Here is an 18,118-nt window from a genome sequence, read left to right as displayed (position 1 = left end):
AACCATGCCTTCCCTCCCACCACCCTGCCCTGCTCGCTAAATACTCCACAGCAGTACCCCAGGCCCTCCGACAGGGAAACCTCCTTCCCACGGCTCCTCCTGCAGCCTCGCCCTACACCACGCTCTCCTGCGCTCCTGGTCCAGCCACACTGGCTGTTCCTTCGGTCCCTGGTAGTTACCCCATTCCCTCCCACCACGGGGTTTTGCACATGTTCTTCCCTCTGCCTGAAATACCCTCCCCCCCCCCCCCGCCCACCTCTCACCTAGCTAATGCCTCTCCATTTGTTTACTAAGGTATAAAGTACATAGAGTGCATTCAAGTACACAGCTTCCTAATTAGTTCAGATGTACACATTCATGCAACTTCCGCCCAGACCTCAAACAACCCAGCACCCATAAGGTGCCTCTTGCCCTTGTCAGTCTACACTCCTCCCCACTCCCAGGTAACCGCTGTTGCGACTCCTATCACAGTGCCTGCTCGTTCTTCAGAAAGCAGCTGATGCAACCCTTTCTCAGGAAGCTGCCTCCAGTCCCACTGGGAAAGTCGAAGCCCTCCTTCGTGGGTACTATGTTTACACCGAGGGGTTTGCATTTAAGCAACTGTGTGATCTGTGTCGATGACCCCTAGGACACAGTAAGCCCCACAGGAACAAGGACCATCCGTTTCCCTGTGCCTGCACATGCTCAGTAATGATGATGGAAAATAGCTCATACCTGTCGAGTGCTTATTACTGCCAGCCATTCACAGATACTAACTCACGAAACTCTCACATCAGCCCTATCGCGTAGGTAGCATTATTATATCCCCATTTTACTGGTAAGGAAACTGAGGGACAGAGGAGTTAAAGAACCATAACTCAAAGTCACCATAAAAGCCAGACAGTCTGGCTACAGGACAGAGTTCTTAATCATCATGCGACTCTGCCTCTCAGAGGCCCCTGGATTATTTAATGAATTAGCGCCCAAGATATTTTGAATGAATGAATTCATAAATGAGTTAAGGAGGTTCCATCAAAGGAACCAAGAGAGGCCCCAAACCGCCCCAAGGAGACCAATGAATAAATGGAAGATAAACTGCCATTGAATCACCTGCACGGGCCCAAGATCAGTCATCCACAAAACACAGGGCTAGTCCCTCCCCCCTCCTCTGGGGGCGTAGAGGAGGCTTTGGTCCCTGACAGGGCGCCCCACAGCAGAGGAGGGATGACTGCCTGGGTCCTGTCAGAGCCTAAAGGCAACATCCCACTACATGAAACCAGTCACTCTGCTCCTGTTCATGACAACCCAGTCCTCTCCGTACCCACCTCCTAACGCAGCCCTCTGACACAGGGAGAGGACACTCTGAATGGGGGAGGGTCCGCCTGGTTAGAAGTGACGGGTTCCACTGCACATTTACTAACGGGCATTTGGTTGCCCCCTCACCTCCCAGAGCCTGATGCTCCCGGGGAGCTCCGAGGCTGCTCCATGCAGACACTGCCGTCTGTGGCTGACACGGGTTGGCCACCTTGTAACTGCTTCCGGGCCATTTACCTCCCAACCCCATTCCAGAAAGCTCAAGAAGGAGACACATGTGAACATGTTTATTTCTCACAGGACACTGTTCCCCAGCCACGGGACCCCAAGCTCCCCGCCAGCAGGGGCGCGGTTTTCCGAACTGCTCCTTCCTGAGCCCCACGGCAGCGGCGGCTGGCTCTGCTCACACAAAGTTCTGAGCAATGGCCAGCACCTTGGAAAACTCGCCTTCCCTCCGGCGCAGGCTGGTGGGGATGGGCGTCTTAATGCGGGTGCCCACGGGGTTCCCATTGTCCTCAATGAGGACCACGTTATTGGAGTCGAACCTGGGGGTCATCCGAGGACCAGGCATGCGATGCCCCACAATGAGCGCCTTTTTCTTCTGTCCCTTGATGGCCAGCAGTATGCGGTCACCCACCTTGCCCACCCCGTTCTTGTTATAGACGTGGATGCAGCGGGGAGGGCGATGGTACGGGGTGTTCCCCAGGGCACTGTTGTCCACCACACGCACCCGTGTCATCTTCTGAATCGCACTGAGGGTCCCGGTGGTGCTGGTGGGAAAGAAAGAAGTCTGAGACCTGCACCTCTCCTGGTCCAGTGCGGAGGCCGGGGTGGGACAGAGCCCACGTTAGCAACAACACGCTGGACAGAGACCCACCCAAGCTCTGACGGAAGGCAGGTGCTTCTGAGGCTTCTCTGTACCCGACACAGACAAAAGCTTCCGCTGACGGGTCAAGATCTTGACTCGGATGGGTTTTAAGAGAACCCGCTTTTCTGTTACAACAAACTTCATGGCAGCCTGAACTGAAAGCCTTTGATTTCCAAAAGGACTCTGAGCATTAAGGGAATACCTTATGGGCCAGGCCTCACCCACTACCTAGCCTGCAAAACCTGCTCCCCCAGACTATACTGATTCCCAAATTTTCTCATCTATATGTTGCTGGGAACCAAAGAGATGAGTGAGTAGGTCTGCTAAGGGAGTCTGTTGACACCACATAGCAGAGACAGGAGATATGTCAAGGTAACACTCTTCTGTTTTAATGCATTTTCCCCCACTCGAAATAAATTTGTGGTTTTTTGTTAATATTTCATTTTTAGAAATATTTTTTAAACAGGTCCCTATTAAAGGCAGACAAGCGATTATTAAGTAATCTGAGGACAGTGGATTTCCATTTTCCTGATGCTGGCACCTTACGTGCTGGAGTTCCCCAGGTAGCCCCAGGTCCTCTCCTCTCCCCCCACATGCCTATTCTGGGCCATTTTATCTATGCCCATCGCTTCCAACTGGTAACCTCCATCTCCAGCCCCACCTGTCTCCTGTGTTCTAGTCCTGTGTTTCCACTCTAAACTCACTCCACATCCTGCAGCCCCACACTGACCTCGTCGCCTCCCCTTGTGATCTTCCCCCTGCGGCTGCATTTCCCATCGAGATCACGGCTTCTCCAGAAACTCCAGCACCCAAGCCATACGCCTCTCTCTCCATCACCATCCGCTGCTGCCAGTCCTACCGATACTGCCTCCGAAGCAGCTCTGTCCTCTCCCTCCACCCCATCAACACTTCCTAGATTCAGCAGCTCACGCTCTCACACCAAGATTATGACGTTGTGTCCTAACCGGCTCCCAGTGCATCTGACTACGCCAACCAAGAGCTCTTTTTAGAATATAAACTGAGGCCACTCCCTCCCCTGCTTAGGAGTGTTCAATGGTTTCCCACTGTCTAACTGTCAACAACCTGGCCCCACTGTACCTGCCTGCTAAGGTTCCATCTCCTACCACCTACACACCCGCCCTGTGCCCCAGTGGCCGGGAAGCTCTGGAGCTCGCCCAGCACACGGCCCCCGCAGCCTTCCCCGAGGCTTGCCCAGGGCCTGCTCCCTCTCCCCTTCTGGGAAGGCCGCCTCCACTCTCCTTTCCCCCTCCTCCTCCTCCTCCTCCTCCATTAGCAGCTCTGGTCTCGGGCCTTCCACAGCACCATACAAACCTCTATTATCACACTTGTCACATTTCCTTCCAGTTATTTGTTTCCAAGTTTGCTCCCATGGCCAACTGTGAGAACTCTTCCAGGGCAGGAAGCAATTCTTATTCATCTCTCTATTACCAACCCAGACACGGTGCTCGGTAAGCGCCTGTGAAAGGAGTGCACGGACGGGGCCAAAAGGCATGTTTGCCAACAGGAATGCAACTGTGCTCTCCCCCTGGGTGAGCGTCCAAAAGGCGGGGAGGCTGTCACACTTCCGTCATGCTTGCGTTTTCGGGAGTAAGTCACTTTTTAAAAACGACTCCAGTTTTTAAATAGGAGGTTTCGATGCACTGGGGAAAACCACAGGGTTAAGAGTTGTCAGATTCCCTCAAGTCGGGCAAGGACTGAAAAGTTCCATCTTCCACCTCATGCCTCTCCCTATCCCGCCTCTCACAGCACCGTCACCTCCGTTCCTGTGCCCCTCACCTGACCTCACCAGGCCCCAGCTCAGTCTGATTCCTTCGGCTTCCTGACCCAAGGCCCACCTCCCTGAGTTTCCACTCCCGTTCTAGTCACCAAAATACCCAGCCCTGATGGGAGGAGGCTGATCAAAGATGCAGCTTGAAGAGCTTCCTGGGGAAAGTTACCTGAAACAGCGCTGGCTGAGGGCTCTGCTGATGTGGGCGAAAGGGCCCCTTAGCCCAGTCAAGAAAGCCATGGGATCCCCAGAGGGCAAATCCTGCAGAAAAAGAAAGGGGAAGATTTTATTGTTAAGTCAGTGGCCTTGCTCAGAGCCAGTGTTCTTTGTTGTTGTTTTTTAATAAAAGACTGTTGGGGACTTGTGTGGGAGACGGCACTTCCAGCACACGATCATTCGTCACTAAATATAAATCTCAGTGGTTAAAAGGTACGCAGATGATTAGCTGGAACTCCAGCTACAATTCTGCTGATTCATATTCTAGCTGGGGTCAGGGAGCCGGCATGACCCACAGCAGTTCTCGCCGTAAGGAACACAACAGCACAGACAGTGCCTTCATCACCACGTCACTCCCACGGGCCGGAGGGAAGCATCGATCCCTGCTACACAGCCAGCCGGCGACCCCGTTCCAAGTCCTCCCCAAAGGAAACCTGCACACTCCGGCCCTGTTGACGCTCACGGCCTCCTGAGACCAGAACTTCTACCCCCGGAAAGAAAGCAGATGATCTGAGCCACTGCCCAGGTTGTCTGTCACATCACCTTCCCCCCACATGTCAACGCCAGGACATCTGGACAGCTCCAGGCTAGCAAAGTGGAGCCAAACGAAGCCTTGGACAAGTCACCGACCAAAGTCTCTATTTGGGTCAGTCTCCCAAACAACATCGTAACACAGAACAACGACCCGCCCCACCCTGCAGCTAACGTGGGGTACGGGAGAGCAAACCCCGACCCAACACTAAGGCTCCAGCTTGCACAGCCGCAGCCCAGTGGCTCCCTGGAACATGGCAACCCCGTTTCCTGCAACACCTGGGCATCAGGTAGGGGCGTGTTCACGAAAAACGTACAGCCAGCTAGTATTTCCAACTGCAAAACAGGCCTGTTCTTCCCTCCACGCGTCTGGCTGCAGCGGGCCTCTGCGAGAGCCCTGCTAAGAGAGGCTCCCCCACCGGAGTGTTTACATACAGCTTTGCCCAAGTTCAAAGCACCTCAAGTAAGACTTTTATTTCATAAGGGTGTGGGGGCAGGGAACCCACGCTTACCTCCACAGGAATATCTACACACTTTAGAAATGCTTTTTAACTGCAATTTAGCCTCAAATCACAGGCCTACTCTCCAGTGTTTTCCTTATGACGACCCAGTCAGCACTGGCCAAAATGGAAGTACGGTCGAAAAATTAAGTGCAAAAGGAGTCAGCTAACTTGCAGAACTACTAACATCTAATGCACAGCATCGAGGACTACTGGATGAGCCAAGCTTTACCTGGGTAGCGAGGTAACGCTGCAGAAGGAAACGGAGCTCCCGTGCCCCCATCTGTAACACGTACTCACAGGTGGCCATGGCGTGAGCCGTTCAGAGCACAGGGCGCAGTCTCTGGCACTCAATACCTATTAGCTGTCTTCATCATCATCATCGTCGTCATCATCATCTAGTCGCATCTCATTTCACAGATTAGGAAACTGAGACACAGAGAGATGGAGTGACTTATGTAAAGCCCCACAACTAGCCAAGGGCAGAACCAGCACCAGAAGTGGACCCAGTTTCCATCCAAGGTTCTTTTTACCACACCCTCCAGCCTCACTCTACCATACAAAACTCACTTCACACAAGGAAGCTCAGGGTCAGAAGCAGCGGTAAGGGTAAGGGTAATCTGGTCTCTTCCTGTTTCCTTTATGAAAAGGTACTGAGCAGTCATTATGGTCCAGGCACTGGACTAAATGCTTTACGTTATCATCCCATTTAAGCCTCACACAACTCTAGGAAACAGGCGCTGTAATTGGCCCCATTTTGCACACGAGGAAACGAGGCCCGGAGACGTGAGATAACGTGGCCAAGGTCACACAGACAGGAGTGACAACGGTGTAACTTATACCCAAATAGTCGGCTTCCTGAGCCCTTGCTCTTCGTCAACAGCGTTAACATGGTCACTTTAATTTAAAAATTAATATTTTTCCAACTGTTAAATCATCCTTGTTCCATGCACATTTTACTCATACCCAACTCAATGTTTGCTGAATCAACGGCAACATAGATGAACATCAGGTTAAAATTTTTCATTGTAACCCAATTTAAGTTTTCAAGACAATCTGTGGTGTCGGTGGCAAGAGCTCCATAACGGAGCAATAACTGACAACTGGCTTTTTAAAAACCTGCTCTGAACAGCAGTCCTGGTCCAGGCTGCAGTTACCGCCCATCTTGGCCACGCTCCTGAGAGAGGAGGCTCCTCGGCTCCTCCAGAGCCCTCGAGGTTAGCCCAGCACCACCCACACGTCCGCTCCTGAGAAGGAGACACCTGCCCCTTCACACCACTCTGCTTCCTCAACAGCACTTCTGTTAGTCCAAGACCTGCAGAAGTGCCTGGGGGCTTCCCAGAACTTTCCTGGCTTGAGTGTAACCAACCCCGTCCTTCAAAGTGCCCAAGCTCTTCAGGGCAACAGACCCAGGCCTCGCAGGGCCTTGCTCACAAGCCCCCCAGCCTATGCCCATCTCTGCCCGGCTAAGTCTGACCCAACTCCAAGTGCAATTCCTCCATGAAGCCTCGTGCAAAACTGCAGCATCAGATGCTACCCCTCCTGAGCGCTGAGGACGGCTGGGCAGCCCGTGCCAAAAGAACTCTCACTGCTCCAACTTCCAGGATCCAAACTCAAACAGTGAATAAATTTAGGTACTTTTTTTTTTTTAATTTAGGTACTTTTTAAAAATATGTTTTTATTGATTTCAGAGAGAGGAAGGGAGAAGGAAGGAGGGAGGGAGGGAAGGGGAGGGAGAGAGAACATCAATGATTAGAGAGAATCATCCATCAGCTGCCTCTTGCACACCCCACATGGGGATCGAACCCACAACCCCGGCATGTGCCCCGACCGGGAATTAAACCGCGACCTCCTGGTTCATGGGTTGATTCTCAACCACTGAGCAACACCGGCCGGGCAAATTTAGGTACTTTTTAAAAAATAAAGCTGATATTCCTTGTGGGTTTTTTTTTTTGTTGTTGTTGTTTTAAAGATAACCCTTAACATTCTAGTTCTTGCTACTCAAACTCAGAAACCACAGAAATCTTGATAACGTGGCGTCTGAACTCATTGCAGGAATTCAGGAATCGCACAGACTCAGATCATGAGGAATACTTGTACTGTCCTCAAACACAAGAGTACACATTCCTGTCTCCAGGGAGCTCTTACACGGAAGGGCCTGATTCAAGGACTTTTCACTAACTCTTGGTGACCTAATGATGACCTTCAGGCCCAAAGGGCCTAAGACATCAAATGGACAACAGTAAGCCTTCCTACAAACTTGAAAGCACAAAAGAACCAAATTATTCACTTATTGTAAAGATAGATAGATAGATAGATAGATAGATCATCTTTATTTCTTTTTTTAAAAAAATATATTTTATTGATCTTTTACAGAGAGGAAGAGAGAGGGATAGAGAGTTAGAAACATCGATGAGAGAGAAACATCAATCAGCTGCCTCTTGCACACCCCCTACTGAGGATGTGCCCGCAACTAAGGTACATGCCCTTGACCGGAATCGAACCTGGGACCCTTCAGTCTGCAGGCCGACACTCTATCCACTGAGCCAAACCGGTTTTGGCGATCATCTTTTATTTCTTAAAAAAAAGTCTGTGGCTTCCTCTACTCCCACCCCAGCAAGACCTCAGCAGGTCCCCCTGGAGTAGTGCAATCAACACTGATTGAATAAAATAAATGAAGTAGCCAAAGAAAGACACCCCTACTCATGACTCCAGACACACTGCAGAGCAGCGGTCAGCAGCCGGTGGTCCTCGGACCACTGGTGGCCCGTGAGGTCCGAAAGGTTGGCGACCGGTGCTGTAGAGCTCTTCTGTCTGTCGGGAACCAGGACATCACACGCAAACATGCTTTAGGAGACCATAGTGCTGTTGGCGGCAGGACTGGCCATGCTATGTTTACAGGCCCCTGGAATCATCCCCAGGCCTGGTGCCCACACGGCCCACTGTAAAAAACACCGCATGCCACCACTAAATGACCGGTTTGAATCAAGGAAGAATAATGGAGGCAGCAATTTACTTCAAAGTAACTTTGATTGGCCTTGATGTTATTTCCTAACATAAATCCATCCTGTAGACACAGGCCCTGATTCACTTCAAATGTAGTCTATATATAATGCTTTATTTCAACACCGAGTCTTATGTTTGCACGGAAAATAACCCCAATGATACTTCCTCCTCTACAACACTCTCACTCAGAGGAGGCCAGGTGTTCAGACGACTCCAGTGCCAGAGATGGCTTTTCATGCCATTTTCTGGTCAGCACAGAGTATTGCCCTTCAGGTTTGGTCTATGAATCACAACCTCTCCAAAAGGGGGAAGGGGAGAGGAGGAGGAAGAGAGGGGAGGGCAAAGGAAGAAAGGGAGGCAGGGAGGAAGGAAAGGAGAAAGGGAGAGAAGGAAGGACGGGGGAAGGGAGGGGAGGGGAGGGCAGGGGAGAGGGGAGGGCAGCAGGGAGGGGAGGGCAGCAGGGAGGGGAGGGCAGGGGAAGGGAGGGGAGGGCAGGGGAGGGGAGAGGAGGGAAGGGGAGGATAGGGGAGGGAGAAAGAGAAGAAAGAAAAGATACCCTAGCTGGTTTGGCTCAGTGGATAGAGTGTCGGCCTGAGGATTGAAAGGTCCCAGGTTCGATTATCAGGGCACATGTCCGGGCTGCAGGCTCGATCCCCAGTAGGGGGTGTGCAGGAGGCAGCCGATCAATGATTCTCTCTCATCACTGATGTTTCTCTCTCCCTCTTCCTTCCTCTCTGAAATCAATAAAAACATTTTTTTTAAAAAAAGAGAGAAGGAAGAAAGGAAAGGATAAATTACTTACAACCCAAGAACCATGCCCATTTTCCACCTGATTTAACTTGAAGATCTATCTGCCTTCAGCTGTGGAAGCCAGGGAGGACGGTACATTTCAGGTACACATAGGTGAGTTTTTCACTTGGCATCACCTTATAGATCCCACTGGAAGGGCGCTCAGTGAGGGCAGGGCCGTGCCTGCCTGCCCGCCCTGTACAGTGCTGCACACTCAGGACCCAGAACAGTGCCTGGCACACAAATGCAGCTCAGTGAGTATCTGTCAAATGAATAAAATTAATCTGCAACTCATCCTCCAGAAGGCTCCATGTAGGGGGATTGGTGGTCTTTCTTGTGCCTTTCTCCCAGTGACTTGGGGGGCGGGGGGGGACCTCCTACCCACTGAGAGCTCATTTTTAACTAATTTTAATACACAGAGATTGATTGAAAAAAAATAATGGATGCTTTGTGGAAAACTGGAAAGTACCATTACTTGAGGATCATGGAAATGTACTTAGTATCACAGCCCTGTATATAATTACACATTGTTTCCACATGAACGGTTTCCATCTTTAGGTGAGGCATGTTACATACATGTCAAAGGCTTTTCAACAGGAATGGGCTCTACAGAAAAGAGACTAAACAAACAAAAGCTCCACAATCATAAAGGAGTGCTTAGAGGAGATTCTGTTCCTAAGGAACAGGACGGAAGAGAAACACTAAGAAATCAAATGCAGCAAAGCACCCACAAACAGGAGACACCCCACAGGCCTGAGGAGGCAGACGTCCTCTCAGCTAAGGCAGGAAAACGCAGAGGCCTGGCAGCTTCGAGGAACCAAGGAAAGGAAATCCCAGGACCCCCCATCTCCTGCAGGTTTCACCCCAATCATCCTGGACCCACAAGTACTCCTACCTGCTGCTTAAAAACTCATTCCTGTTTTGCTGTCCACTGACCCTCTTCCGGGAATCTTCTTTAACCTCACACGAGGATAGCATGTTACAATCCTCAAAGCACTTTCACACAGATTACTTTCTTGGGTGATTTCATTCCTGAGCACCCAATGGAAACACAAAGACAAATAACCAAGAGCAACAATCTGCAAGGGACTGAATCAGCTGAGGACTGTGAATGGTTCTGGGGGCTCAATAATGTCAGTACCATTTTGCAGACCAGAAATGAAGTCTGAAATGCTACATGACTTGTTGACTCATTCAAGATTAGAAGGCTGTTTCTATTACACCCTGCACAATACCTGCCCAGCTAAGATGCTGCTTTAACCACTAATACAATTCACAGAAAAAAAAAAAAAAAAAACACCCCACACAGGACAAGGACTCATGCTTCTCTATCAAGGCTGCCCTATAATCTTTAAAAACTCAGGAATTAAAAAGCTGTCTTTTCAATAACTATCTGTACTACATCCAGCACAGCCTAGGCAAAGACCTGAAGCTGACCTGATTCCCCTGCCAAATTGAGTCTTCACAGTGTATTCTTCAGCACGATGAGCTGTTTGTGCCAGGGCTGCCACTGAAGACCCCATTTCTCCATTTGATTCACAAAACAAAAATGTTTCCAGAACTCTTGTCCTGTGTTTATTTACTCACCTCTCCCCACCTTGTCACAAAAGTATTTAAAGCTGTGGTTCTAAAATATAGCTGACAATTCTCAATCATTCCAACTCCTCCTCAATCCCGACTTCCCAGGTACCCTAACATCTATAGTCCGAAAATAAGTTTGTAATAATCAAGTATGGTCAGACTCAGAGGAAGTGCGCAAAGTTCAGTTCTACTCAATGGTGTACGTTTTTCCTTCCTATCACCACCTCTAGTGGGCCAGCGGCAAGAAGCCAGGTTTACGGAGCTGTCAGGTGGGGAGATGGGTAAAGGAGGAAAGGAAGCGCCTAGAGGAGTCCCTGGACTCAAACAGGAAATGCTGCTGATAGAAACCTACCTCCTCCACCCTGTCCTCCCCTCTGCTGCTAAGTCTGTGACCTTGGGATCAGCTTCTCCAGGCCTTAATGACTCTCTGCCAAGCAAGGGTCATCAGCTTCTCCAGGCCTTCATGACTCTGCCAAGCAAGGGTAACTGGGAAGAGCAAAGAGGCATGGAAGGGACTGTGCTTCAGTTTCATTCATGTAAGTGGTCATTTTAAAGTGGGGAATCCCTTCTACATCAAGCAGTAGGGGGCAGGGACCACGTCAGCAGGATACGCAGTTTGTTTCCCGAATCCTCACAGGGAGAACAGCCTCACTCCCTATTCTCAGGGCAGCACTATTAGTGTCTCTTTAAGATCACTCAGTCCTAAAAGTAGGTGTGTGTGGTTTTCTTTTCTTTTTTTAATGTTTTTATTTATTTCAGAGAGAGGAAGGGAGAGGGAGAGAGAGAAACATCAATGATGAGAGAGAATCACTGATCTGCTGCCTCCTGCATGCCCACTACTAGGGATCGAGCCCGCAACCTAAGCATGTGCCCTGACTGGGAATCGAACCGTAACTTCCTGGTTCATGGGTCAACACTCAACTACTGAGGCACACTGGCCCAGCCTAAAAGTGTTTTTCAAGTTAAAGTAAACATGGAAAAGTACTCCCTCTCTTTTTTAGGGACATAGGTGATTTTTTTTTTTTTTTTTGGAAGTTTTGGACAGGGAGACTTGCCAACTCTGAGTTGTTTCACTAGTGAATAATAAGCAACCTAGTACCTTTCTTACTAAGAGAGCATATGACCTGAACCAGAGCAACATTTCTGGGATCTGAATCATAGTTCTCTCTTACATGCTGGTTGTGATTGTAAAATCGCACCCGAGTGAGCTACAACCCAGAACAAACCATCAGCCTTTAAAAAGGACGGCTAGCCCTAACCGGTTTGGCTCAGTGGATAGAGCGTGGGCCTGCGGACTGAAGGGTCCCAGGTTCGATTCCGGTCAAGGGCACGTACCTTGGTTGTGGGCATATCCCCAATGGGGGGGGGGGGGGTGCAGGAGGCAGCTAATCGATGTTTCTCTCTCATTGATGTTTCTAACTCTCTATCCCTCTCCCTTCCTCTCTGTAAAAAAAAAAATCAATGAAATATATTTAAAAATAAAAAGGACAGCTAAATCACTACCGGGTTTTTGAGACCCTCCTAAGCTCTCGCACAACCATGAAAGCAATGGGAAAATCCACCTAATGTGGGTCCAGGTGTCATAATCCCCAAGACAGAAGTGGGGCAAGACAGGCTGTAAGCACTCTTGCATCATCTAAGATTCCAGTTGCTGAGGAGAGCCTGCCCATGAGAGCACCTCCTGACAAATGGACTCCAGAAGAGATTTTTACCCTGCATATTCAGGAGCAGTAATAAAACAAACACTGTTCCTTCAAGAATTCCACCATGCACTTCATACTATTCTCATCTCTGTCTGTTAACATGTGTGACCCCAGTTAGGTAGGCACTGGCAGGAACAGATCAGGAATCCACCACATGTTCAGATTGATAACTGCATTCTTAAAAATAATAATACATAATAAATGACCCATGAACCAGGAAGTGATCCTCAGAGGTCCAAAAACCAGGCTAGTATGGCCTCCATCTCCACTTTCTAGATAACCGTCACAAGTGCTATCCAGCAATGGATCACGGCAGCTTTACAACCACAGAACCAACAATATGTAAAGTGTTTCATAGGAAATACACATCTGAGAAGCTCTAGTGGTAAAATGGACAATTCCACCCAAAAACAAACAAACACCAGAGTCGATGCCTTTTCATCTAAAAGTCTTGCTCCTACTCCAACAAAATCCTGTTCTCCGATCGCACGCATTTCCAACGAGTGAAGAGTGACTGTCCGTCTTTCTTCTTGGGCAGTAAACTCCTGAAGGAGACCCACTCTGTTCTTTACTGTGTACTAGAGGCCCGATGCACAAGATTCGTGCAAAGGGCTCGGCCCCCTGCCTCCGTGGCTTTGTCCAGAAGGTCATCTGGAAGGACGTCTGGTCTAATTAGCATATTACGATTTTATTATTATACATTCCTGGTGTGCTAACTGCATCCTCAAGGACAGGTTTAAATTAATGAAAATTCAGGTTAAAGAAGGCAAGAGGGCAAACAGGTAACCAATATGTTTCAAGCTTTTCTGTTATACACAGACACATTTTCTAACATCTCTTAGTACACTAACACATGTGTGTATACCTGAAACAAGTGTCAAGAAACAATATTTACCCTTACAAGGACAATGCACTCCGCTATCTTCTGTTTCTTTTTTTCCTTTAATGATGTTGTGATCCACTAAGCTGATTTCCAACTAATCAATGGGACTCGGTTTGACTGGGAGTTCAGTTTGAACTGCACTAGATCAAAACTGATAGCCTCATTCCACAAGCCACTAATGAACGCTTCGGAAAGCCCCCAGAGACACTGACACGCCACAGGAGCCAGGCTCACCCGCAGGTAGGCAGTGCCCTTCCCGGGCCGGCAGCCCAGGGTTAAGCATCGCCCAACCTCCCAGCTTTTCCCAATAACCCCATAGGCCCTTTTGTTAACCTCTTTATAAATGCAGCCCTTTCGATCTCTTCGGGTGGCAAAGACCATGTACTGCCCTCTGTGAAAAGCGGTACTTCCCTTTTTGTCTCCAAACCAAGCCCCTTCAAGACTGAAGGGAAGAAAACCTTCCAGGAACCCAAAGTTAAACGAACCAGTCGGTACCCTGTGCCTAAGTGTGTGGGTGATGCACTCCTGCACATGTGTCCGCAAACGCGCGCGCGCACACACATCTATCTCCCGCTCCGCTTAGCTCTCTATTTACCCAGCCTCAATCCCTGGCAGACGCGGCCTCTGATGAAATGAGAAACCGGGGAAGCCCCGGGAGCCGCGGAAGCACTCATCGCAGGACAGCGAAAGCAGTGGCCTCACTCTCCACACCACAAAACGCCTGACAAACAAGTCACCGAGTTGTCTCCAGATCCAAACTGGGAAGGGGAGCGAGGACGAGAGAAGCAGACAAACTCGGAGGGACGAGCCGCGCCAGAGGGACCGGCCGAGGACACCTCGCCAAGGCCTGCCCGCAGCTCGCCCCTGCCCGCGCCGCCGGCCCCAAACTCCTGGGAAGCAGGTGAGCGCCGCCCGGGCGCGGGGCGCAGAGGCCACGGGAGCCCCGCGCCGCCCTTGGGGGTGGGAGGGAGGAGGGTCCGGGTACGAGACCTCCCCTCCCCTCCCACAGCCCCTGAGCCCCAAGGCGCCTATCCTCAGCCCCCTCCGGCCTCTGCTCGCTCACGCACCCCGGGAAGTGCGCCTCCCGCACTGCAGGCACGGGAAGCGGAGGAAGTAAAGCGTTAGGAGCCGGACGCCCCCACCCCCGCCTCCCCTCCGTACCGCTCTCGCCGCCCCGGAATATCCCGCCGCGGGCCCCTCCGGCCAAGCGCCGCCTCCCCCCGCGCCCCACGCGGCCTCTCCCTGCGCCTGCGCCGGACTCGGCTGGGCGGGCCCCGCTCCGAGAGTGCGCGCGCGCCCTGCGTGTGCGGGCGTGGGGGTGGGCCCTGCGTGGCCCCGCCCCGTCCCCCCTCCTCCGCCCCCCTCCCGGGACACTGCCGCGGCCGCCGCAGGAGCCGGGAGCTCGAGCCGCCCAGCGACTCCCCCTCCCCCTCCCCCAGCCCCGCCCCGCCCCAACCGGGGGCTCCGAGCCGGAGCCGAGTCTGCGCCTGGGGGTGAGTACGCGACCCTTCCCCAGCCCCCCTCTCTCCTCTTTGACGATCCCGCCACCACCCAAGGAAAAACCCCAGACTCAGCTGCGCGTCCCCTCCCTTCTCCCTCCTGCTGGACCCAGAGGTGCCCGGGCCCGCGGGACCTGCTGGTGCCGCGCGCTGCCCCTAACCCCACACCATCTCGAGCCAGATGCGAGCCCTGCGACCCCTGCCAGGGCTCCAGATGTGCACCGCCTTCTGTCCCCACCCCTCCGGAGATCCTGAGGGGTGGGACCCCCACCACCCCAGAGCCACTCTTCTCCCTGCTGCCCGGTCCAGGTGCGCCTCCCCTCCGCGGCCCTCCGGGGTTCCAGCTGCGCCCAGTCAACCCGCCGCCGCTGTGGGGAACCTGCCGCCGCCGCCGCCCCCGCCCCCGAGTTTTGTATTCCAGGGTCTCCAAGTCCGATGGCCTCGGTTTCTTTTATATTTTCTCGTGCTCCCGGGGCCAAGTACCCCCGAGGCCGATCCCGGGGCAGGGGTTCGAGCTCGGGGAAGGGCAGGTTTCGCGGGTGCTGGCACGAGGCCGGCCGCTGCCCCCAGCCGGTCTGGGGACTGGTCGCAGGCTGGGGAGGCGGCTAGCCCCAGGAGCGTGCGTCCTCTCCCTGCGCCCCACACAGTGCAGTTCATTCATGAGCCGCCCGGGCCTGCGTTGGAGGGTGCGGTGGAGAAGGGAGTCAGCGCGGAACCGGGAGTGGGGCAAAGGCCCAGCTGGGAGGAGGCGCGCTTTGTCCCTCCCGGCCTTCTTGACCACCTAGGGAGGACAGTCTCAAAGCTTTGGCGCCTTGTGTCCCAGAAGAGAAGGACGCTTGGGAAGTGGAGAGGAGAGGTCAGAGGGGCCGACTGCCCTTGGGGCTCTGTGCTGCCACCTGCCTGGGTCCCCTGGGCAGAGGTCTGGCCGCTGAGCACTACACTTCCCCAGGGGAGAAGGGAGGGGGCCTGGGGTTCTCCGCTCGATACCACTCTCTAGCCTCACTCTGGGTCTGCAGCAGCCTAGGAAGAATGAGGCTGAGCCTAACCTCTCCGAGGAGGGCCCCTCGCCCTGCCTCCCAGGCACTTGTGAGTAGGGGAGTGGGAGTGTCTGCCAGGCTTCCAGTGGGGGGGTGCTGGCAGCATGGCTGTCCTCCAGGGCACCAGAGGGTCCAAGCCCTGGCATGCCCCAGGTGGCACATGCTGAGGCCTGTTGTTGGCTCTCCTGACTCAGTCGTGGCCCATGGGTGGGTGGGTGGGGATGTTGCAAGGCAAAAGGCAGGTGGGGGGTAGCTAAGAACCCCCTTTTAGACATCCTACAAGTTCCCTCCAATTATAACAGTCTTGGAGACTTCAGTTCAAATTCCAGCTCTGCTGTGTGACCTTGACAAGTTACCTAACCTGTCTGAACTTCAGTTTCAATTAAAAAGTGTGTTTGCTGCCACTTCCTTTCAAGATTTAGCATGGGGATCAAAGTAGACAACACAGGTAGGGTCTGGCACCCTGCCTGGTAGTTGATCAATAACGGGTTCTCTTCTCTGAACTTCTGACCCGTCTAGCACAGCATCACCCTCCTGTACTCCCACCTCCCAGCCTGCTACCCGTGGAGTGGGTACAATGGAAGAGTTTGGGAACATTCCCTGCCTCTCGGTGGCAGAGTCCCGAATGTGGTATAAGCCCTTAGGTGGAAACAAGCAGCCCATCCTGACGGAGGGGCTCTATCATATTAAATTATATGTTTTCTTTTCTTTTTATTTTGAACAGTTTTTCCCCCACAATTTATTAATAACAGTAGGTAATTTTTTAGAACCAATTATGTACCTTGAACTGTATTAAGAGCTTTACATAAGTCATCTTGTTTAATCCTCAGAACAACCACACGGCTGAATTATTATCCCATTTTACACATGAAGGAACTGAGGCCCAGGATGGTAATTTGCCCAGGTCAGGCCAGATCTGTCTCATCCTAGAGCCTGTGCTTTTACCCACCAGGCTCTGTGCCTTGTTTCCTACACCTGCCTCAGAACCTAAAATCACAAACCCAAGGCCTGAGTGTGTGTGTGTGTGGGGGGGGGGGGGGGGGGGGGTTGGGAGCTACAAGCAAGAGGGAAGGCAAACAGGTAGAAAATAGGGTGTGGCGTTTTCCAGAGTGAGAGCTGGCAGCCCCCAGCTCCCTGGTGGAAGTGGCTCCTCTGTTGGCCCAGGCAACAGAGTGTAGTGGTTAAGAGCATAGACTTCAACTGGGCTGCCTCGGTCCATATCCGGACCTACCACAGACTGGCTGTGTGACATTGGGCATGTGTACCCTCTCGGTACCTCACTGTCCTCCTAGAGTTGTGATGTGGAGTAAATGAGTTAATATTTGTAAAGTGCTTAGAACAGTGCCTGGCACAGAATAAGAGTTAAAGAAGTATTTGATAAATGCATTCTTTTCCTACTCATTTGTGGATACATTTTTGCCTATCCCTCTGAAGTTGGTAGGAACGGAGAGAGGATATTAACTCTGTTACGGATTAGAAGACTCAGGCCCAGGTTACATAGTAGCAGAGTAGCCTCCGTTTTCATCTCCTCCCAGTAGATCACACTACCTTCCTATGATCCCAAGCCCTAAATTAAATCTTCCCAAGTAACTCTGTAAGAAAACACTTGGAACTTCTAACTCACCCACCCCTGCCATGCACACTCTTCTTAATGGTAAAATAACAGCCTTCCGTTAGCCATAAATAAAATCTTCCATCACTCTACACACTTCCAGCTAAAAGCCTGCATCAGACTAGAGAAATTCCGGGATACAGCTGGCTCTGGCAACCCCATGGAATGGAGAAACTGCCCCCGCTCCCCTACTACCTACCCCCCCCCACCCCCCAGAAAAAAAAATTCTGCCTCATTCTCTTCCCTCTGCTGCTCTCAGGGAGGGAACAGCTGCCCTGGGTGAAACAGCCCAGCAAACCCACCCCCACAATTAAGAGCGTGGAGTAACCTGTCAGCAAGTAGAGCCACCAGCCCTGGCGCCCCCCGACCTGCCCTGTGACCTCCTTTGAGGGGCTTCTCCTCCCTGGGTCCCTGAAAATGGGGATATGGGGATAGTGATCTGATGGAGCCGGCCCTGCTTTCCTCATGGATTAGGTGGGAAGATCAGTGCAATTGGGGGGGGGGGGGGGCAAGCAGAGTGTTTGACTGTAAAAAGGAAGTCCCCAGATGGACATGGTGATTTCAGTTACTAAGCATCTACCTGGACTCTCCTCACGCACCCTACCTGGTTCCCTTAATATAGAAGCTCCCAGAATATTCCACATCTTTCCAGGTGGAGAAGATGGGGGTGGGGGGGGTGCTCCAGGGGTTTGTACCCATTACCTTCTGACCTGGTGGAACCTTGGAGTTGGGGAGAGAAACAGACAAGGAGTGGGAATGGACTATCTTAATTTCTGGAGTGCATTGGAGTTGGGGGTCAAAGGGGGGACTA

General features: G+C 51.9%; 1 protein-coding gene across 6 annotated transcripts; it reads right to left on the bottom strand.

Annotated features, from left to right (window-relative positions):
* Positions 1-1,552: 1,552 nt before the first annotated feature.
* On the bottom strand, positions 1,553-14,424 carry MRPL14 (mitochondrial ribosomal protein L14). 6 transcript variants are annotated; one of them, XM_079779746.1, is made up of 4 exons: positions 14,321-14,398; positions 5,430-5,626; positions 4,120-4,211; positions 1,553-2,063 (listed from the first exon to the last, which is right to left on the bottom strand). In XM_079779746.1, exons 2-4 carry the CDS (start codon positions 5,505-5,507, stop codon positions 1,697-1,699), a joined length of 537 nt encoding a protein of 178 aa, XP_079635872.1. In that variant the 5' UTR covers positions 5,508-5,626; positions 14,321-14,398; the 3' UTR covers positions 1,553-1,696. The 6 variants fall into 6 exon arrangements, with proteins under 6 accessions (XP_079635872.1, XP_079635871.1, XP_079635873.1 ...); XM_079779745.1 differs by lacking the exon at positions 14,321-14,398 and adding an exon at positions 9,888-10,718; XM_079779747.1 differs by lacking the exon at positions 14,321-14,398 and adding an exon at positions 9,888-10,024 and having other exon boundaries at positions 5,555-5,626.
* Positions 14,425-18,118: the final 3,694 nt, after the last annotated feature.

The sequence above is a fragment of the Cnephaeus nilssonii genome (genome assembly GCF_951640355.1).
Source record: "Cnephaeus nilssonii genome assembly, chromosome: 9".
Lineage (NCBI taxonomy): Eukaryota > Metazoa > Chordata > Mammalia > Chiroptera > Vespertilionidae > Cnephaeus > Cnephaeus nilssonii.
The sequence above is the reverse complement of the archived record's forward strand: the minus strand, read 5'-3'. Positions and strand labels throughout refer to the sequence as shown.

Coding starts and splice junctions, on each gene's coding strand:
- MRPL14 (XM_079779746.1), bottom strand. CDS start 5,507: ATGGCCACCTGTGAGTACGTGTTACAGATGGGGGCACGGGAGCTCCGT. Junction 4,212..5,429: donor AGCGTTACCTCGCTACCCAG/GTAAAGCTTGGC, acceptor CTTTTTCTGCAG/GATTTGCCCTCTGGGGATCC. Junction 2,064..4,119: donor CTCAGCCAGCGCTGTTTCAG/GTAACTTTCCCC, acceptor CTTTCCCACCAG/CACCACCGGGACCCTCAGTG.